Source organism: Oryctolagus cuniculus, unplaced genomic scaffold, assembly GCF_964237555.1.
Source record: "Oryctolagus cuniculus unplaced genomic scaffold, mOryCun1.1 SCAFFOLD_105, whole genome shotgun sequence".
Lineage (NCBI taxonomy): Eukaryota > Metazoa > Chordata > Mammalia > Lagomorpha > Leporidae > Oryctolagus > Oryctolagus cuniculus.
Genome location: NW_027208304.1, coordinates 108,547 through 130,040, shown reverse-complemented (window position 1 = coordinate 130,040; position 21,494 = coordinate 108,547). Strand labels below are relative to the sequence as shown.

General features: G+C 42.4%; 3 protein-coding genes across 27 annotated transcripts in view; 2 read left to right on the top strand and 1 right to left on the bottom strand.

Annotated features, from left to right (window-relative positions):
- The window catches only part of LOC127482610 (centromere protein U), a 49,113-nt gene extending 42,652 nt beyond the window's left edge, over nt 1–6,461 (top strand). For 8 of the 13 annotated variants that reach the window (XM_051828094.2, XM_070067775.1, XM_070067776.1 and 5 more), the window contains 2 exons: nt 346–502; nt 5,903–6,461. In XM_051828094.2, the coding sequence (XP_051684054.2) occupies nt 346–502; nt 5,903–6,235 (490 nt within the window). In that variant the 3' untranslated portion in view covers nt 6,236–6,461. Of the gene's footprint in view, nt 1–345; nt 503–1,833; nt 3,166–5,902 lie in introns of those variants that run through there. The other 5 variants (XM_070067782.1, XM_070067785.1, XM_070067783.1 and 2 more) reach the window with 2 other exon arrangements.
- The window catches only part of LOC127485275 (MAP/microtubule affinity-regulating kinase 4), a 165,381-nt gene that overhangs the window by 48,080 nt on the left and 95,807 nt on the right, over nt 1–21,494 (top strand). The window lies entirely within an intron of this gene.
- LOC127485279 (DNA-directed primase/polymerase protein) lies at nt 2,294–20,324 on the bottom strand. Of its 2 annotated transcripts, none has more exons than XM_051828098.2 (8): nt 20,162–20,324; nt 13,788–13,950; nt 11,063–11,151; nt 6,463–6,552; nt 6,279–6,387; nt 4,374–4,456; nt 4,246–4,292; nt 2,294–2,530 (listed from the first exon to the last, which is right to left on the bottom strand). In XM_051828098.2, the coding sequence occupies exons 1-8, from the start codon at nt 20,307–20,309 to the stop codon at nt 2,297–2,299; spliced, it is 963 nt and encodes a 320-aa protein (XP_051684058.2). In that variant the 5' UTR covers nt 20,310–20,324; the 3' UTR covers nt 2,294–2,296. The 2 variants fall into 2 exon arrangements, with proteins under 2 accessions (XP_051684058.2, XP_051684059.2); XM_051828099.2 differs by having other exon boundaries at nt 6,463–6,549.

Sequence of the window (21,494 nt, the reverse complement as noted above, 5' to 3'; positions counted from 1 at the left end):
CTCAGTAGTGAGTCTAACAAAACGCTGCACTTGTCCACTGTAAAGGACAGCTTACAGGACTTATGTTGTGACATCATAGTAGACAAGAGTTTAGTTAGCATTTTTTTATGTAACAAAATAAAACTCTTTTTCTATTCCCTTTGTCTATAAGATCCAAGTTCTCTCTGAGAGCTGACGCAGCTGGCCCCAGCGGCTCATCTGCGAGGCTGAAAGCTGCCTTTCTCCTACATTTCAAATTGAAACCCGGAGCCTTTCATGCATTCCTGCTGTCAGAGCTGAAGGTAGACGGAGCAGCCACCACCCTGGTGTTCCATCCTTCACCCGGTGTACTTCTTTTCGCGCTAGGTTAGAGCCCCAGCTGATACAGCTACAAACAAAATACGACGAACTTAAGGAGAGAAAGTCATCCCTGAGGACGGCAGCAGATTTCCTATCTAATTTAAAACAGCTCTATCACGAGTACTCAGATCTTCAAGAGAAAGAACCAGACACAAAGGAAACGGTAACTTGGAGTTTTTTTTACTTTCGACTGCCTCAGGAGGGGAGCTGCAGCAGTACAGGAAAACCCGGGCTCACTGAGTTCAATAAGGGAAGAGTAGGCTTTGCACAACCACATTTTTTATGTCTAGCTCATGTTCTTGGTACATGTATCTAAAAAGCCATTATCTATAAATGGCAAGAAAAAGCAATATTATTGGATTAATAAAAAAAGTAACTACAAAATTTTTTATTTGAAAGTCACAGGTAGAGGAGAGACATCTTCCCTCTAGTGGTTCACGCCCCCAGACGGCTGCAACAGCCAGTGCTGGGCCAGGACCTTCACGTGGGTCTCCCACTGCTTTTCCCAGGCCATCAGCAGGGAGCAGCCGGGACATGAACTGGTGCTCATATGGGATGCTGTTAGGCCACAGCAGTGGCCCCCATTTCTGGACTTTTTAATATACACTTTAAGTTGTCCACCTAGTATAATTTTACATAAAATGTTACCAGATTTGTTTTCTAAATTCAGCTTTAAATTTTGACACTGATGCAGTTTTCCTGAGCCCAAAGTACCTAACTAGTCTAAAGCTTAAGTGGACTTGGTTATTAAATTTAGAAAAATAGCAACCACTTTCATTAAAACAAATTCAGCGACTGTACCTTTAGACCATATCACTCCCAGCTGTGTTCTCGGCCTCACCTCTTTTCCTAAACTAAACCTGTAGCACCAAGCAAGTTCTCCTCCCTCCACTCCCTGAGAGCAGGTGCTTAGTGTCTTAATTAGGCTCTTGAATTCTCTCAACATATGGTAAATTGTATGCCAGGAAAAAAATCCACTGTTTTCTAGGTAGTAGTCAGAAAACTAAAGAGGAATTTAATCAATTTTGGGTTGGCTTACTAGTTTAAACTCATGAGTTGATTTTGTTCGACTTGCATAGTAATTTTGTCTTATTGGAAGGATCAGTTCCATGATTAAAGTTTTCTTAGAGTGGATTTAGAGTTTTTTTTCCCCTTATGAGCTATTATAAGCTGGGTGTTCTCATCCTTTGGTTCTTCCAGTAAAAGTAAACCTGCCTAATGTTTTTTGTTGTGTGTTTTAAAATAGACATGAGATCAGACAGACTTGCTCAAACCAAGTCTTGACCTGCCCCAGGCACTCAGATGTACAGAGCCACTCCTTTGCAACGTTCTACGAATTCTATCCTAAGGAAATGAATTAAAACCAATTGTAAAAGTGAAAGGAAGAGGAGTTGACAAGTTAGATCTTTTCCATTGGTTTCAGATTGAACTATGTAAAGACAGGATTGTAAGAGTTTTTGATATTAGCTAATCTGAATTATTTTCTTTCAACAGTATGATTCATCCAGCCTTCCAGCTCTGTTATTTAAAGCAAGAACCTTTTTGGGAGCTGAAAATCATTTGCAAAATATCAACCACCAATTAGAGAATCTCCTTGACCAGCACTGAGGAGACAGCCGTACTGAAATGTGCCAACTTACTCCCCTGCGGCCTCTGAAAACAAGTAGGGTCCAGTCCCCAGGATTTAGTACTGATTAATAGTTTTAGAGGCCATGATCCTTTTAGGATAATGTCTTGAGTAATTTAAAAATGTTGAAACCCTATCTGAATCAGCCCCAAACATGTATGTTTTAACCTGTAAAATTAAGACAATGTGAACATAGACTAAATACTACAGTTAATTTCCAATAAAATTGATTTACTTACATTATTTTCCAAGTAACATTTGACAGACTGAATATAATTTTTTGTTACAAATCTCGCAGATTACAGCTGCTTATGTAATGTCCACAGTTGGCTACTCTTGTAATACTTCCATAATGAGGTCATCAGGAATCTCATCCACTCCACTACTGTGACGCAGAAGACTGCTCTCTGCAGCCTCTGCTAATTCAGCATCTTCAGTGGCTTCTAAAAAGCAAGCATCATCCATGCCATTGTCCCAGCCAGGGTCAGAGGATGCACCTGGGGATGGTTTATGAGGGCTCGTGGTTTCATGGTTCCTAGTTTCATCTGTTGTAAATTCTTCTTCCTTTAAAAAAAAAATCTAGTTGTAATTCTACATAGACTGAATATATAATGAAATCACCACATATTAAGATCTTAAGACCAGTTCGATAGGAGTGAGAATATTAACTGTTTCTGGAGTTGGCTCAGATACTCCTTAGACTCCCCATTTGAAACTGCCTGCAGTTCTGTGGCACAGATGTTTCAACATCCCCAGCAGGTGCTACAGCAAGGACAGACTTACCTGTTCAAGTGGCCTGTGTACCTGTTAAAGACAAACTGCCAAGGACTAATCACTAAGGCTTACATGAGATAATAGTGATGTTAAATTTCCTTAACTTCATGTACCATAGCCAAGTAACAATGTCCTTATTCCTCAGCTACATGCTTAAATTAGGTGTGGAGCCTCCGCCTGGGGCACCAGCATCCTGTAGGGGCACTGGTTCAAGTCCCAGCTGGGCCCTGCACCACGTGGGAGACCCAGAAGCAGCTGTTGCAGCCATTTGGGGAGTGGATGGAAGAATAAACCTTAAAAAGGAAAGGCCCCACAGAGTATTATGTATACTTACTGGTTTTAAAAATATGAGCCCAGATAAAAATGTTGTAATATTATGAGGAAGATTTTAAATTATTTGGGCAAATAAAGATCTTTGAAAGAAATTTTGGTGGTATTACTAGATTGTCAAACCACGATTAAAACTGCTGGCATAGTGGGTGAAGCTGCTACCTGCAGTGCCAGTATCCCCTACGGACACCGGTTTGAGATCCAGCTCTCTGCTGTGGCCCGGGAAAGCAGTGGAAGATGGCCCAAGTGCTTGGGCCCCTGCACCCTCGTGGGAGACCCAGAAGAAGCTCCTGGCTTCCTATTGGCGCAGTTCTGGCTGTTGTAGCCAGTTGGGGAGTGAACCAGCAGATGGAAGACCTCTCTCTGTGTAACTCTGACTTTCAAATAAATCTTTGGGGGAAAAAAATGGCAGCAAAGGGTATATGCAATTTTTTTATTTGAAAGGCAGAGTCACAAAGATCCCACATCCACTAGTTCACTCCCCCCAAATAACCGTAACAGCCAGGGCTAGGCCAAGAACCTGGAATGCAATCCAGGTCTCCCATGTGGGCTGCAGGAAGCAGAGGAGGCAGACAAGAACTGGGCACTCTGATATGTCTGCTGCAAGCACTGTGCCAGAAAGAAAGAAGGGTATTTTGGTTTATACAACCAGAAACCTCTTTAATGTCTAGGACTGGTTAAAGTGTACTAAATCTTATGCAGTAAAGAATGAAGTATGTGTTATTAAATATATACTGAGGTAGGAAAATCATCAAGATGGATCTTCAAGTGAAAACAATGTGTTACAAACATTGTGCTTAAAAAGCTTAGTGGAGGCGGGTGCCACGGCTCACTAGGCTAATCCTCCGCCTGTGGCGCCGGCACCCTGGGTTCTAGTCCTGGCTGCTCCTCTTCCAGCTCTCTGCTGTGGCCTGGGAAGGCAGTGGAGGATGGCCCAGGTGCTTGAGCCCCTGCACCCGCATGGGAGACTGGGAGGAAGCACCTGGCTTTGGCACGGCACAGTGTTCTGGCCATGGCAGCCATTTGGGGGGGTGAACCAACAGAAGAAAGACCTTTCTCTCTCTCTCCCTAACTCTGCCTGTCAAAAAAAAAAAAGCTTAGTGGACAGTGCTCCTGGTTCATTTATACTATAATACCAAGACTTAGTAATGACAATGATACAAAACTGCACTTACCTCTTTGAAAAGAAACAAAAGACACACTTCAGCAGGTAATGGCAAACCTGAATCAGAAAGATAGTAAAACTATTTTTATGTAAACATTAACTTTTACTTTATGGTAAATGTAAAAATTAATAACTCACAGTCAGTTTTGAAGTTTTCTGCTTTACATATAGGATCATGACATTTTTGATACCAAACTTCATTTTTCAGATCAACCAGAATCCTTTGTTTAAAAAAAGAAAAGTATTAATACCTAAGCTGTATAGAAAATTAAATCCAACTCAATGCTGTCTAAAAGAAACATGACTAAATCTTCAACTAAAAAGTAAAAACGAAAGAAGATACACAACAAACAAAACCAGTTGCCTAAAATATCACACAAAATGGACTTCAGGAGAAAAACACACACGCTGACAGAAGATCTCCCTGAAAGATAGAACAGCTCTCTCCCTGTGTCCATCAAATTACACAAAATGGAATTTGAGCATTGGTCTTTAAGAGGCGCATATTACTTACACATATATATACTATTACATGTAATATTTCACAGCTAAAAATAATTGGATATAATCTTATTTTTTTTTGTAAATGTCCACGCACAGAAGACTAGAAAGATGCATCAGTGCTAACTGTAGTTTTCACTGGGTTATAGGACTGTGGGGATCTTTTTTGGTGACAGCTTGGTGTATTGAGCATATAATTCTCTTTTAAGATTTATTTATTTTTAAGGGGAGGGAGGGAGGGAGGGAAACACACATGGAAGCAACAGAGGTTTCTCTCCACACTGGCTCTTTCCCAATGTGGCTACAAACTGCCAAAGCCAGGAGCCTGGAACTCCACCCAGATCTCCCTCACGGGTGACAGACCCAAGCTCTTGGGCCATCTGCTGCTTTCCCAGGCGCTTTAGACGGACAGGAGAGCAGCCAGGACTTGAACTGGTGCTCTGGCATGGAACAGCAGCACTGCAAGCTGCAGCTTACTGTGCGAGGCCACAACAGTGGCCCAAGAATAGAGCTTTTCAAGATTGTTTTTAATTTAAGAATATCAACCATAGCACTGAATCATGCCACACATTTTCCAACACACACTTGGATCATCTCCCCCTTCTAGCACATGTGCTATGTAAGAGTATCAGCTTTGACATTAAATATGAAATAACATTTCCCATGTTGTAACTAGATTTCTGTTTTATTCCCCTTCTGTCTATATCCCTTTATTATTTTAAATTATATTTCTAGTTTTACTTCATCTTTTTACTTCCTCTTGTTTTGCCAGGAGCATTTTAAAAAATTACCTAAAACAGGGCCTGGCATTTCTAACAAGCATCCAATAGCTCAGTAATGTGTGATTTATCTATATTCAGTTAACACAGCCTTAACCTCCAGCTCTGTAGCACTGAGGAGTTGTCGTCTTGCCGTAATCGGCCCAGTTTCAATCACTTCCACAAGTATCTAGAACACCCTTTTCATCACATCCACTCCCTGCCTGCTGCTTGCTTTTTAGTCCTTAATTTACTTCAGTCTTCAAGATTATAGACTATGTCATTTTATCAAAGGACAAATAAAGCTGCCGTATGTTAGAAGCAATGTAATAAGATCTCTGAATATTATAAACCCCAACAAATGTAATAATCTAATTAGTTTAACTTGTTACATTTTTATATTGTCAGCTTTATTTCAAAGTTGTAAACATGGGGCCAGTGCTGTGGCTTAGTAGGCTAAGCTTCCACCTGCAGCATCAGCATCCCAAATGGGCACCAGTTGTGTCCTGGCTACTTCTCTTCCGATCCAGCTCCCTGCTTATGGCCTGGGAAAGCAGTGGACCCCTGCTTCTACGTACGAGACTCAGAAGAAGCTTCTGGCTCCAGGCTCCTCATCACCTCTGTTCCTGCCATTGCAGCCTTTTGGGGAGTGAACCAGTGGATGGAAGACCTCTGACTCTCCATCTCTCTAACTCTGCCTCTCAAATAAATTTAAAAACAATCTTTAAAAAAAAGTTATAAACATTCAGAATACATCTCAGCATTAATAAACAAGATTACTTACATGATGTTATTACTCTTGTGGGCTCTTCCAATGTTCTCACACCAGCGATATTTGAAAATATCATAAACCAACAACTGTTCTGGGAAAAAGTAGCTCCAACGCCTAATTCCTAAAATAAAGAATGTTTCTAAAGATATCATGACTCTATCATATAACAGTTAATAAAAAATAAGATGAGTTGTACCTCCTTTAATGTCATTTTTAGTCACCAAGGAAAGAACAAACTGATCGACTTCAGGGTAGGGTGAACACTGAAAACCTTCGATGGTTCCTACTGCAACAGAGAAGAATTATTTAAAAATTGTAACATCTGAAAGTTGAGAACTTAAATTTTAAGTTGCTGTTTAGAACAGTTACGGGTTTTGCAACCCTTCCAGTTTGGGTGGGTGTTTTTTTGGGCGGGGGGGTGGTTTGGCAATTTGCAGTTAGCTCATAGGTTCTTTTATCCTACAGGGAAGTAGATAACATTGATAAGGCCACTCTGTGGTCATGAGGACTCACGACTAAAACGAGAGCACTCTGTAATCATGTCTGAACAGTCAGAACATGAGCATTTTGCAAACCACAAAAATCACCAACTGGCCCCCTACTCTGGCCAACTGCTGTGGCCGTACCACCATAGCTTCAGTTTCCCTCTAGCCCGCCTGCATTCTAGATAAGGGCTACAGAGCTACCCAGAACTGTCCCTGACAACACCCAACTCGGAACAAGCCCAGCCTTCCTACAAAGCAGCCTCCCACTGTTTCCAGGACTAACTGACTCAACTTCCTTGCTATGGGTGTGTTCCCTGTGGTCTTTAGGGGGCACTAACAGTTCAATTATATTTCTACCTAAAACTCTATTGTAATGTAGAATGATGCATTTAAAACTTCATGGAGGGGTTAATGTTGTAGTGCAGTGGGCTAAGCTGCTACTGTCAACACTGGAATCCTGTATCAGAGTGCTGATGTGAGTCCGGGCTGCTTTGCCTCCAATCCAGCTTCCTGCTAACGTGCCTATGCAGAATATGGCCTAAGCACCTATTTGGGACACCAGGATGTCCTAGCCCCTGGCTTTAGCCTGCCCCAGACTTGACATTTGTGCGGGTGAACCAATGAAAACAAGATCATTTTGTCTCTCCCTCATCCCACCCACCACCCACCTCTCTGCTGCTCTGCCTTTTAAATAAACAAAATTAAATAAAATTCTATTTAAGGTTTTTTTATTTTTTTTGTAAGATGTATTTTACTTGAAAGGCAGAGTTACAGAGAGGCAGAGACACAGAGGGGTCTTCCGTCCACTTGTTCACTCCCCAAGTGGCCACAATGACGAGCTGGGCCGATCTAAAGCCAGGAGCCAGGAGCTTCTTGATCTCCCACGTGGGTTCAGAGGTCCAAGGACTGGAGCCATCTTCCACTGCTTTCCTAGGCCATAGCAGAGAGCTGGATCGGAACTGGAGCAGCCAAGATTCGAGCCGGCACCCATAAGGGATGCCAGCTCTATAGGTGGCAGCTTTACCCACTATGCCACAGCAATGACCCCCCTATTTAAGTTTTGAAGACAAATAGTTTTCTTAAAATGAAGTCTATATTTCCCTTATGAAAATAAGTGGAGAGATTTTAGAAAATATATTAATGTGGGGGCTGGCACTGTGGCATAGTGGTAAAGCCGCAGCCTGCAGTGCCAGCTTCCTATATGGGCACTGGTTCAAGTCCTGGCTGCTCCACTTCTGATCCAGCTCTCTGCTATGGCTTAGAAAAGCAGTAGAAGGATGGTCCAAATCATTGGGCCCCTATACCCTTGTGAGAGACTGGAAGAAGCTCCTGGCTTCGATCGGCACAGCTCCAGCCATTGCGACATCTGGGCAATGAACCAGCAGATTAAAGACTCATTCTCTCTCATTCTCTCTCTCTCTCTCTAATTGAAGGCCCTCGCCCTGTTTTTGCCTCTCTAACTCTGCCTTTCAAATAAATCTTTAAAAAAATAAAGAAAATATATTAATGTAAAAATGAGAGAAGTGAGTTCCAGATCAATGTCAAGAAATACATGTTAAACAACCAGAGGAAACAAATGTGTAAGAAAATGTCACCCAGGCAGTTCCCACGTGTAGGGATGTGAGGAGCAGGCTGCAGCTCTTCACTGGCCACCTTCGGCCTGGCAGGTCAACTTGTCCACACTGAATGTGCTCTGGCTGCAGTAGGTGCAGGAGCTCCTTCAGTGCGAACTAGAGGTGCAAACCATATGGGCATTTGGTGCACCAGTTAAGTGCTGCCTGGGATGCTCACCTCCCATACAACGCTTGCATTCAAGTCCTCGCCACAGTCCTGATTCCAGCGTCCTGCTAATGCTCAGACCAGAGAGCAGCAGATGATGGTCAAGGAATCAGAGTCCCTACCAACCATGTGGGAGACCCAGATGGAGTTCCAGGCTTCTCACTTCAGCCTGCCCACCCGAAACTGCCGCAAGCATTTGGGGAGTGAACCAATGGATGGAAAATCTTTCAAATAAATAAAAATTGATAAAATTCTAAAAAGCTGCAAATGCTGTGGCATTAGCAAGAGGAGATGTTCTTGTCTTCCAAGAAACCACTCCCACAGCTCAAATGGTACAGGAGCTCTGGGATGCAAGACTTAGTCACAGTCAGGTACTGTCTGTCTGGAGTTTCTTAATTTTGGTTGGAATGAAAGGCAGCCATATTTATTTTAGTCAGAACCATCTGGAGCTTACTTTGCCTGGAAAGCCACAACAATGGGAAAGAACCAAGCGCATGGGAAAACTTTCAGACTTCCATTACATTTTTTTTTTTTTTTTGAGACAGGCAGAGTTAGTGAGAGACAGAGAAACAGAGAGAAAGGTCTTTCTTCCGTTGGTTCACCCCCTAATGGCTGCTACGGCCAGCGCGCTGCACTGATCTGAAGCCGGAGCGGGGTGCTTCCTCCTGGTCTCCCTTGTGGGTGCAGGGCCCAAGCACCTGGGCCATCCTCCACTGCACTCCCAGGCCACAGCAGAGAGCTGGATTGGAAGAGGAGCAACCCGGACAGAACCTGGTGCCCCAACCGGGACTAGAACCTGGGGTACTGGCGCCGCAGGCGGAGGATTAGCTTAGTGAGCCGTGGCACCGGCCTTTTTTTTTTTTTTTTTTTTTTTTAAAGATTTGTTTGTTTATTTGAAAGTCAGAATTACACAGAGAGGAGAGGCAGAGAGAGAGAGGTCTTCCATCCACTGGTTCACTCCCCCAGTTGGCCACAACGGCTGGAGCTGGGCCAATCCGAAGCCAGGAGCCAGGAGCTTCCTTCGAGTCTCCAACAAGGGTGCAGGGACCCAAGGACCTGGGCCATCTTCTACTGCTTTCCCAGGCCATAGCAGAGAGCTGGATCAGAAAAGGAGCAACCGGGACTCGAACCGGCACCCATATAGGATGCCTGTGCTCCTGGCCAGGGCATTAACCAGCTGAGCCACAGCGCCGGCTCTGCCATTATATCTTTTCAAGATATTTTCTTTTCAAGAAAACTTGAAGATGCCCTTCACACAGCCATTTTAACCCTAAAGAAAAGTTTTCTAGGGCAAATGACACAAGTTACAGGGAAGCTGGAATCTGCAATGAAGCTGGATTTAGGAGGCATATTCCAACTGAAGCAAACGATCATTGGCTGCTGTGACGTAATAACAAAGCTACTGAACAAGCCAGAATTCAGATAACCATTTAAACATGTTTAAAGTACAGATTATTTTGCAGACTTTTTGCATACCACTCTTAAGGATTTTTATTTATTTCCACTTTGTTTGAAAGGCACTGAGACAGACAGAGAGATCCTCTATTCCCTGGTTCACTCCCCGGATGCCTCAGGTCTGAGCCCGGCTGAAGGCAGGAGCCCAGAACTCACCTGGGTTTCCCAGCTGGGACTCAAGTACTGGAGCCGTTACTGGCTGCCTCTGAGGACGCTTACTGGCAGGAAGCAGGATCGGGAGTGGAGTAGCAGGAACCCAAACCCGGCATTCCAACGTGGGCTATCAGAGTTTCAAGCAACGACCTGACTCCTACTGCACCAAGCAGGTGGCACATGGTTGAATGGGTTGTTTTCAATGACAAAAACCAAAATAAACTGTTAAATCTACCAAAAAAGTTACACTAACTTGTGGTCATACCATATGAAATTTTAGTGCCTTTTGTATCTTATCATAAATGGGTATTTTACATATTATATAGGCTTTATAAATTTAAATTTAATGGCTACAGAATATTGGTATGTCACCAATCCAATTTTGTTGTACCTTTAATTATTTTTGTTTTTCCCTACTTATAATAAAGCAATATACTGAAACATATTAATAAAAATATTTACTGGAGGGTTTATGTAAGGAACCTTAAGAGAAAAATCCGCACTTCTTCAGGACGAGCATGGGTAAATCCTGATAGGGCCGCTCTACAAACACTGTGCAGTCACTACAAGCATGAGGAAGATCTCCCTGTACTGAAAATACAGGGGGAGCTCTGCAGGACCAAGTAGCAAACTACTGCAGGGTCCCCCTCTTGGACTGCGGACAAAAGCGTAAAGAGAATTTTTACTTTATTTTCATGTGTTTATCAAAAAATCTAATCACCTTATACTGTTTTGAAAAATTCCATACAATGAAAACTAGTAAATACTTTAATAATAATCTTTAAAACCATTTTTCACTTTGAATAGCAACCTCAAAGTAATCTCCAGTAATCAGCAGAGATGAATACTTACGTTGTATGACCTTTTAAGGCAAAGTGAGTTTTTAATCATTAAATTCTGATAGAAAATTACTTTTAAAATTACCTGAAGGGCTGGTACTATTAAAGTGCTTCATTCGCTTTCTTTTATTCTGAGGTGTGTCACATGTTAGAATTCGTAAAGTATCTGAGAATCTGAAGAAAATAATTAAAAATTATATTAGAATTAAACAAGCAGGGATATATAGAAAGAAAACTAAATTCCAAATAGATCTGTAACTAAGCCACATTTCTCCACAAAAACACCAATTCTATTCATCTAAAAAAAAATATGATTTGTTAGTTAAAAAAATAAAAAATTTGTCAGTTTAACAGAGTAGGATGATCACTGTTCAGCAGTTTTCTCAGGGGGAAGTCTGGCCTGAGAGTTAAGATGCCACTTACGACATTTGCATCACAAATCCAGGAGCCTGGGTTGAATCTCAGCCCTGCTTCTGATTCCAGCTTCCTGCTAACCTGCACCTGGGAGGCAACAGTGATGGTTCAACTATTTAGGTCCCTGCCACCCACATGAGAAACCCAGACTGAGTTCCTGGCTCCCAACTTCAGCCTGGCCCAACCCTGCATGTTGTGGGCATTTGGGGAATGAACTACCGTACTATTCCCCAAACACATGGAGCCTTTGAAATTTGTTATAAACCCGTGAATAAAAAAGAAAAAACCGTGAATAAGAGCAAAATATGAAGAAAAAAAGATTAAAGGGAAAAACTGATTAAAATTTACTCAAAGAAAAGGCACATTTGTAATCAAAAAATTTAGCCTTGGCTCCTTGAAATAAAAATATCTGGTATATACTTAGACACACAAAAGAAAAGTAAGATAATTTTTATTTTTTTAAAAAAGATTTATTTATTTATTTGAAAGTCAATTACACAGGGAGAGGAGGAGAGGCAGAGAGACAGAGAAAGAGGTCTTCCATCTGCTGGTTCACTTCCCAATTGGCTGCAACGGCTGGAGCTGAGCTGATAAGAAGCCAGGAGCCAGAAGTTTCTTCCAGGTCTACCAACGGGTGCAGGTGCCCAAGCACTTGGGCCATCTTCTGCTGCTTTCCCAGGCCATGGCAGACAGCTGGATTGGAAGTGGAGCAGCCGAGATTTGAACCGGTGCCCATATGGGATGCCAGCACTGCAGGTGGCAGCTTTACCCGCTATGCCACAGCTCCGGCTCCTGTAATCCTACATTTTTTTAAAGATTTATTTTTATTTATTTGAAAGACAGGTAGAGACAGAGAGAGAGAGGTCTTCCATCTACTGGTTCACTCCTCAGGTGGCCGCAATGGCTGGAGCTGCACTGATCCAAAGCCAGGAGCCAGGAGCTTCTTCTGGGTCTCCCACATGGGTGCAGGGGCCCAAGGACTTGGGCCATCTTCACGGCTATCGTGGGCCACAGCAGAGAGCTGGATCAGAAGAGGAGCAGCAGGGACTAGAACCGGCGTCCATATGGGATGCCGGCGCTTCAGGCCAGGGCTTTAACCCGCTGTACCACAGCACCAGAAAAAAAATCTATTTCTTTGAAAGTGAGAATTATAGAGAAAGGGAGAGATACAGAGAGTGGTCTTCCATCTGTTGGTGTATTCCCCAAGGAGCCACAACAGCCAGGGGTGGACCCGGCTGAAGCCAGGAGACAGGAGCTTCATCCAGGTCTTCCATGTGGGTGCAGGGCCCAAGGACTTGGGCCATCATTCCCTGCTTTCCCAGGCACATGAACAGGGAGCTGGATCTGAAGTGGAGCAGCTGGGACTTGAACTGGCACCCATATGGGATGCCAGCACTGTAGTCAGCAACTTTACCAGCTGTACCACAGCGTGGGCCCTGAGGTAATCCTATTCGACGGAAGAGCCCTCCATTGTCTGTAGGATCGATATTGGAACACAGCAGGAGATACACAATTTTGATACAACTCCTAGACTCTCAGATCCACCACTAGTGCCAACTGACATCTCCTGAGATGCTAACATGTGCTGGGCACTGTTTTAAGTATTTTATGTGAACGGTTTTAACATATTTAATTCTACTAAAAATTCTGAAAATAGGTGGTATTATGTCCACTTTAAAAAATAAAGGAAGTGGGGCCAGCGCTGTGGCGTGGCAGGCTAAGCCTCCACCTGCAGCACCAGCATCCCACATGGGCCAGGTTCACGTCTCAGCTGATTCTCTTCCGGTCCAGCTCAGGTAGTTGTTTTCATTCTTTATAAAAGTGATATTCATTTTAGAAAAACTGAAAAATACGTGATATAATCATTTAAAAGATGCAAAGAGGAGCCGGCGCCACGGCTCACTAGGCTAATCCTCTGCCTTGCGGCGCCGGCACACCGGGTTCTAGTCCCGGTTGGGGTGCCGGATTCTGTCCCGGTTGCCCCTCTTCCAGGCCAGCTCTCTGCGGTGGCCAGGGAGTGCAGTGGAGGATGGCCCAAGTACTGGGACCCTGCACCCCATAGGAGACCAGGAGAAGCACCTGGCTCCTTCCATCGATCAGCGCGGTGCGCCGGTCATAATGCCTCGGCCACGGTGGCCATTGGAGGGTGAGCCAACGGCAAAGGAAGACCTTTCTCTCTGTCTCTCTCACTGTCCACTCTGTCAAAAAAAAAAAAAAAAAGATACAGAGAGGAAACTAAGTGGCTAAAAATCTCAGAAAAGAGTATTTTAAGAATGGAGAGTCATTTTCTTGAGATAGGATGAATTTACACAATTCACTTTTTAGCAATATGCAATAGCATTCATGACTGAATAATCAATCAGGAGTATACAACAGTTTAATTTTTGCCTACATACCTGACATTGCATACCAAAGAAGAGAGGAAATACTGGTTTTCTTCAGGAATCGTTTTTGATTGTTTAGGAAAGAATTTGTTATCTTCAGCAATCTCCAAAGCCACATGCTTTCCTAGTTTTGATGACTTATACAGCCGGAAGTTTCTATTTCTTGTATAAACTCCTACATCAAAAATTAGTAAAGTAGTATGTATGAAATCTGTGCAATTTCCATGAAGATTCTGAAGAACCCTTGCAAGCACAGATTTCAAGAATTGTTTGCACCAAAATAAATTTATCTTTTAGTTTGATTTTCCATGAGCCTTTTGAGGTATGAAGATAATTTAGAATTGACATGGAAGAATGCTATTTCCAGAAAGTACAAGCTAGACAGTTTTCTATCAACTTTTCAATTGAAAACAAATGGGGGCCTGTGCTGTGGCACAGTAAGTTAGTTCTCTGCTTGCGGCGTCTGCATCCCACACTGTGAGAGGCCAGAGCCACGCCATGACAGGCTTCTCACAAGACAAAGGAAGTGGCTAGGCCCAGGATGCTTCTCTGTGCTGAAACCTGACACCGGGCAGTCCTTGGTCTGCCAGGACCAGGTGGGGGCAATCAATAAGGTGGGCCATCCTTGGTCCAGCAGGGCCAGGGGAAAGAAGGAATGCAGACAACCTAATACTTGTTTGCCTGGGGACTATAAAAACCCTGGGGGGGGCAGCACCGTGGCTCACTTGGTTAATCTTCCGCCTGCAGTGCCACCATCCATATGGCTGCCAGGTCCTAGTCCCAGTTACTCCTCTTCCAGTCCAGCTCTCTGCTGTGGCCCAGTAGGCAGCGGAGGATGGCCCAAGTGCTTGGCCCCTGCACCCGCATGGGAGACCAGGAGGAAGCACCTGGCTCCTGGCTTTGGATTTTTTTTTCTGCATCCTATTTGAACTCTTTATTTAACATAGAGTTAATCTTACGTATATAAAGTCAAGTGAAAATAGATATCAGTAAAACATAAGAGTGGGAATAAGGGAGGGAGGAGGATGTTTTTACCTATTAATATATATAGTTCTGCATACATTCCTACAGACTTACTTCTAAGGATACAGTTACAAATTTGTCAAGGGACTCCAAATCCCATTAAACTTGGTGGTAAAAATGCCATCTTAATTGTTGAAGTGATCATATTAACTGTTAAAGTGAACATATAGGCAGGATCAAGTGCCTGGTAATAGAATTAAAAAGGAGAGGATGTCCAACATGGGAAGCAGTCCACACAACAGACTCATAGAATGACAATCGCTTTAAATAACACTCTGACCTCAGAATCAGCCTTAAGTCTTCCTGGTCTGGCTGAAAAGCCCATGAGAGCATTTCAAGCATGGAAAGCCAAGACACTGTGGCAAAAAATGTTCTACATGAAGGATCTCTGTGAGAGAGATCCCAGTGAAAAGAAGTCGCCATCAAAGAAGGATGTACTTTTATCTAAAGGAAGGACAGAACTTCCACTTTGCTTATGGCCTTGTCCAAATACTGACGGAGTTTGTGGACTCAAAAGGCTTCCATAGCCCAGACAGCTCATTTCAAGAGCCTTGGGTGGTCACTAACGTCATACATAAGAGTGTTAATTGTTAAATTAACAACAGGAGTCACTGTGCACTAACTCCCCATGCAGGACATTTGTCCTCAATGAGTTGTACTGAGAATTAATTGTAAAACCAGTTTCCCAGGTTTGTGTGTGTGTGTGTGCACGCACAAGTGCACACACAAATTGTTGAAATCTACTTAACATAGAGTTGGTCTTCTGTGTACAAAGTTAATTGAAAATCAATCTTAATGGAGAATGGTACTGGCAAGGAGAGAAGGAAGAGATGGGTTGGAAGTGTGGGTGGGAGGGCTGATATGGTGAGAAGAGTAACAATATTCCTAAAGTTGTACCTATGAAATTTGTATTCCTTAAAAAATAAATTTCAAAAAAATTTTTAAATATTAATTTTTTAAAAAAGTTAATACAGATAAGCAGAATATCTTCAAGACCCGGGGATAAGCAAAGATATTTTACAGAATTCCAATAAATAACCACAGAGGAAAACACTAATAAATCAGACTATTACTATTATTTAAAGGTAGTAACTTTGATTCATCAAAGACACCACGGCTCAATAGGCTAATCCTCCACCTAGCGGCGCCAGCACACCGGGTTCTAGTCCCGGTCGGGGCGCCGGATTCTGTCCCAGTTGCCCCTCTTCCAGGCCAGCTCTCTGCTGTGGCCCGGGAAGGCAGTGGAGGATGGCCCAAGTGCTTGGGCCCTGCACCCCATGGGAGACCAGGATAAGTACCTGGCTCCTGCCATTGGATCAGCACAGTGCGCCGGCCACGGTGGCCATTGGAGGGTGAACCAACGGCAAAGGAAGACCTTTCTCTCTGTCTCTCTCACTGTCTACTCTGCCTGTCAAAAAAAAAAAAAAAAAGAAAAGAAAAGAAAAAATATATATACTATGGAGAGAGAATTCTACAATCTGCAAGAGAACAGCTTCAAGTCACACTTAAGGGAGTTCCCACGAGACCAACAGCAGATTCCTCAAAAGAAACCTTACAAGCCAAGAGGGAAAGTGATATATTACAAGTTCTGAAGAAAAAAAAAAAACTGTCAATTAAGAACACTATACTTGGAAAAGCTCTTTCACAAATGAACAAGAAATATTTACTAAGATGAGAAAAACAGACTTCATCACCACCAGATTGCCTTACAAAAAATGCTTAAGGAAGTGCTACAGAGAAAAGCAAAAGAAAGATAATTATCACCATAAAAACTGTATAAAAGTTTAAAAATACTAGAAAAAAAAAACAAAGAATATTCAAAATAAAAAGAAATTTTTAAAAAAGGACTAATTCATAACTTACCAAAAAATAAATTTAAATGAACTTCTCTAAATAAAAGATACACATGGCTGAATGGGTTAAAAAAAAAAAGTCCAAGGGCCAGTACTGTGGCACAGTAGGCTACGCCTCTGCCTTCAGCACCAGCATCCCACAGGGGCACTAGTTTGTGTCCCAGATGCTTCTCTTCCGATCCAGCTCTCTGGTAGGGCCTGGAAAATTAGAAGATGGCCCAAGCACTTGGACCCGAAAGAAGCTCCAGGCATCTGGCTTCATATCGGCCGAGCTCTGGTCATTGCAGCCATTTGGAGAGTGAACCAACAGATGGAAGATCTTTCTCTTTGTCTCTCCCTCTCTCTGACTGTAACTGTCTCTCAAATAAATAGATAAAATCTTAAAAAAAAATACAAAAAAAGTTCAGTGATATACTGCCTACAAGAAACTTAAATCCCCAATAAAGAAAGACACCGGCTGAAAGTGAAAGGATGGAAAAAGATATCCCCTGCAAATGGAACCAGAAATGAGCAGGAATAACTGTACTCATCAGACAATATGACTTTAAGACAAAAACTGTAAAGAGACAAAGAAAGTCATTATATAATGATCAAAGGATCAATTCATCAAAAAGATGACTTTAAGTGTTTTTGCAAGGCTACAGTGCCAAATTTCATAAAGCAAACATCAGATATAAAGGGAGAGATAAGCCCAAACACAACAATAGTGAGGGACATAAACACCGTTTCCATCAGTAGAAAGATCATCCAGACCAAAAGAAAAATCAGCAAAGAAATATCATAGTTAAACTATATCACAGGGGCAAGCATTTGGTGCAATAGTTAAGACATTCTTGGGACACCAGCATCCTATAGCAGAGTGCCTGGGGCTGAGTACTACATACACCCCTGACTCCAGCTTCCTGATATTGCGTACCTTGGGAGGCAACAGGTGATGGCTCAAGTAGTTGGATCCCTGTACCCAAATAAGAGACCAGATTAGCTTCCTGGATCCCAGCTTGGACCTGGCCCAGCTCAGCTACTGTGGGCACTTAGGAAATGAATTAGAAGATAGGAGAGCGCTCTCTTTGTCTCTTCCTGCCTTTCAGAATAATTAAACTGTACAATAAACTAAGTGAACCTAATGACATTTATAAAACATTTCATCCAACAGCTGTAGAGTACACATTCCTTTCATCAACATATTAAGATCTCAAGAATAAACCATACACTATGCCACAAAACAAGTCTCAAGAAAAAAAATAATCAAAATCATAACATTTGTCTTTTCTGACCACAATGGAATAAAAACTAGAAATGAACAGCAAAATTAACTTTAGGAATTATAAAAATATATGGGGCAGGCCAGTGCTGTGGTGCAATGGGTTAAAGCCCTGTCCTGCAGCATTGGCATCCCATATGGACGCCAGTTCGAGTCCCAGCTGCTCCACTTCCTATCTAGCTCCCTGCTAATGCACCTGGGAAAGCAGCAGAGGATGGATCAAGTCCTTGGGCCCCTGCATCCACGTGTGAGACCCAGAGGAAGCTCCTGGCTCCTGACTTCAGATAGGCTCAGCTCTGCCCATTGCAGTCATTTGGGGAGTGAATCAAAGCAATCAAAAGGGAAATATTAAAATTCCTTGAAACAAAAATAGAAACACAACAAATCTATAGGATACAACAAAATGTATGGCATGAAGCAAAAGCAGTACTAAGAAGTGTACAGCAATAAGCAGTTACATAAAAAAAAATCAAAACACCCCTAATGATGTATCATAGGTAACTGAAAAAAAAAGCAATTCCAAAGTTAATAGGACAAAATTACAAAAGTCAAAGAAGTAAATCCAAGAAAATAAAAATACAAAAGATCAATGATAATTTGGATTTTTGAAGAGATGAACAAAAATCCAAAAACATTTAACAAGAGTAACCAGAAAATGAGAGAAGACTAAAATAAATCCAGAGGTAAAAGACACATTATAACTCATACCAGAGTAGGAACTATTTGAAACTATACAATAAAAAAAATTAGAAAATCTAGAATAAATGAATAAATTTCTGGACAACACAACTACTCAAATTGCGCCATGCAGACATAGAAAACCTGAACAGACCAACAGCAGCAATGAAATTCAATTAGTAATAGGAAGTCTTAAAGAACAAGACCCAGAGGAAGCTCCTGGCTCCTGGCTTCAGATTGGCTCTCCTCTGACCGTTGCAACCATCTGAGGAGTGAATTAGTGGATGGAAGACCTCTCTGTCTATAACTCTGCCTCTCAAATAAATAAATCTTTTTTTAAAAAGAACAAAGCTGGAGGTATCACAATTCCTGATTTCAAGACATACTATAGAACTACAATAAGATAAAATTTAAACAACAAAAATCTGCATGTACTATTAAATCTCTGAAACTTTCAAAGGATAGTTCAAGTAAAATACTTCCTCATCCTCTTTTAATATGTAAATATATATTGTTAAAATCTGTCATTCAAGAATACCAGAGAAATTTCCTGACTGTTTTCCTGTTATTTCTTCCTAATTCCTATTATTTCCCAGTAATGTGACTTCAAGGATAGAACGGTCATGAACGGGGGTATTCTGTTTAGGGATTTCAACACTGGGTTAGAGGCACAGCATATTTATTGGATAATGTTGCTCTTACTGTTATGCATTATCTTTGCTTGATCCTAGGCCTACCAAAACTGACACACTGCACTTACCCGACTTAGATTTCCAAATTCTGGCACTTGATTCAGGGGCACTGGAAAGATAATCAGGAACAATTCTCTAACCTTGGTACCACTGTCAGCCCGAAAACATTGCCCCAAATTAAAGCCCACTTGCCCTCAACCTGTGTGCACTGCAGCTCTCTGAAGTGCTCAATGGCAAAAATGCTCTTACAGCTTTCCAAATCACAAGTTAGAACTTCATTAGGTTGTATATTACATCAGGCTTAAGTCTTGCCACACTAGAGCCTTCTACACACTCAGGTTCAGAGACCCAAACTGAGCACGGTTGGGTGCAGAAGTCACCAGTCTGTGAAAGAAGGCTAACTCGAGGGTCCCGGCCAGGATCAAAAGCCTGCCCTGCCTCTACCACAAAGCTCTTCAGGGAAGAGCAAGCTCAGCCTTGCTTTGTGATGTGAGTACCATTTTTATATTGTTTCTCAAGTTGACTGAATCTGCTTTAAACTCTTGGCATGCTGGAGGGTGCAGGTCTCCCCATTCCCTCACAGAACTCCCTGGACACTTGGAGCAGAGCATGCCACAGGCACTCTCGTTCAGAGCCCAGGCCAGGCTGGGGCTTCTGTTCCACAGGGATCGCCCCAAGATCTCTGAACTGAAGCCTTGTGGATTCCCCAAGCCTAAGCGGGCTGATCACATTCTGTTCCTGACCTGCACTGTCGCTGGGGAGCGCGATGATAATGAGATGGTAATGAGAACCCTGTGCACAGTGACAGTGAGCATGGACAGGTGTCTCACAAGAGGACATCAGGACAGTCAGAAAGAAACAACTGTCAATGTTACTTACCTAGATCTACAAAAAGATGCTTTTCTCCCACATTATTCTTCACAACTAAAAATGAAAGATCAGGATCGCTTTGCTTCGCTGATCCCAGCTGCCTCAGCTTCTCTGAATTCAATGTCCAGCTCTCTCCTGTGTCCTTATCTGGGGACATTTTGTTACACGAAGCCCCTTGTTTTGTTGGTGCTTCAGAAAAGTGGGAAAATCCCTGGTCCACTGTCTCTGAAATGCTATCGTCATCTTCACTGGCAATCAACTGAAGAGCAGGCTGCAAAATTGTTCTCACAAAATTACCTAAGGAAAAAAAGGTGTTATGATTAATTCTTTCATGTGAACTGGAATTCAAGATTCAGATTCAAATCTGCACATGAAAGGCGTTTCCTTTGATTTCTGCTTTTAAAATTGTTTTGGTAGAAACTATAACACATCTCTCTTCCTTCAAGCTATGCAATCTTTTACTTTTTAAATTTCCATTGGCAGGAAGCTTGTTGCAATTTGGAAACAAACCATTTTAGAAGAGAAAGTTAATTTGCGGTGTATCAATGTTGCTAGCATAGATCTAACCCTAACATGTCATCAAAAAAGCACCATTTTTTAAAGAACTTCTTTTTAGAGTTTCTATTTTGAGAGGCAGAGAGCCATAGAGACAAACAGAATTCCCTTCCACTGGTTCACTCCCCAAATGCCCACAACAGACCGGCTGGGCCAAATCAAAGTCAGGAGCTAGGAACTCAACGTATATCTCACAGGAGCATGGCAGGGACCACTATTTGAACCATCACCTGCTGCCTCCCAGGCTAATAGCAGAAAACTGTGATCAAAAGTGGAGCCAGACTCAAGCTGAGGCACTCTGATATGGGATGTGTATTTCCCAAGCAGGGTCTTAACCACTAGGCTAAACGCCTGTCCTCATTACTTTGATTAATGAGAACGGAGTTGAATTGTTTTTGCTATTAATGAATAAAGAACACAGTTTATATGAGGAAATGGCTCCAAGACGATGGTGAGAAACACTGCAAGAACCTCTGCCTTACCCTCCTGGTATCCAGATGGTGGCAAACTTCTTAGGAACTCATTCTCTCTCCTTTGCCTGCCACGGCATGCCAGGAGAACCGTGCCTCCCACAGCTGAAAGGCTGTGGCTACTGCTATCCCTCCCCCACATTTGTTGTGGGATGGCCTATGGTATATATAAAAGTATAAAAGTATGGTATATATAAAAGTATAAAAATATACTTTTCCCAACTACATTTATCCTGAAAGTTCTGAATAACAGAGGTTCAGAAAAAAAGTGGAGAGAGTGTGATCTTAGCGAAGAATTAGGAAGAAAGCCACAGAAG

Excerpts from the sequence above, each read along its gene's own strand:
- LOC127485279 (XM_051828098.2), bottom strand. The coding sequence starts at position 20,309 with ATGTCCCCAGATAAGGACACAGGAGAGAGCTGGACATTGAATTCAGAG. Across the intron at positions 6,553-11,062 it reads TAATAGTACCAGCCCTTCAG|TAGGAACCATCGAAGGTTTT; the intron begins GTAATTTTAAAA and ends TCTCTGTTGCAG. Across the intron at positions 6,388-6,462 it reads TAAAAATGACATTAAAGGAG|GAATTAGGCGTTGGAGCTAC; the intron begins GTACAACTCATC and ends TCTTTATTTTAG.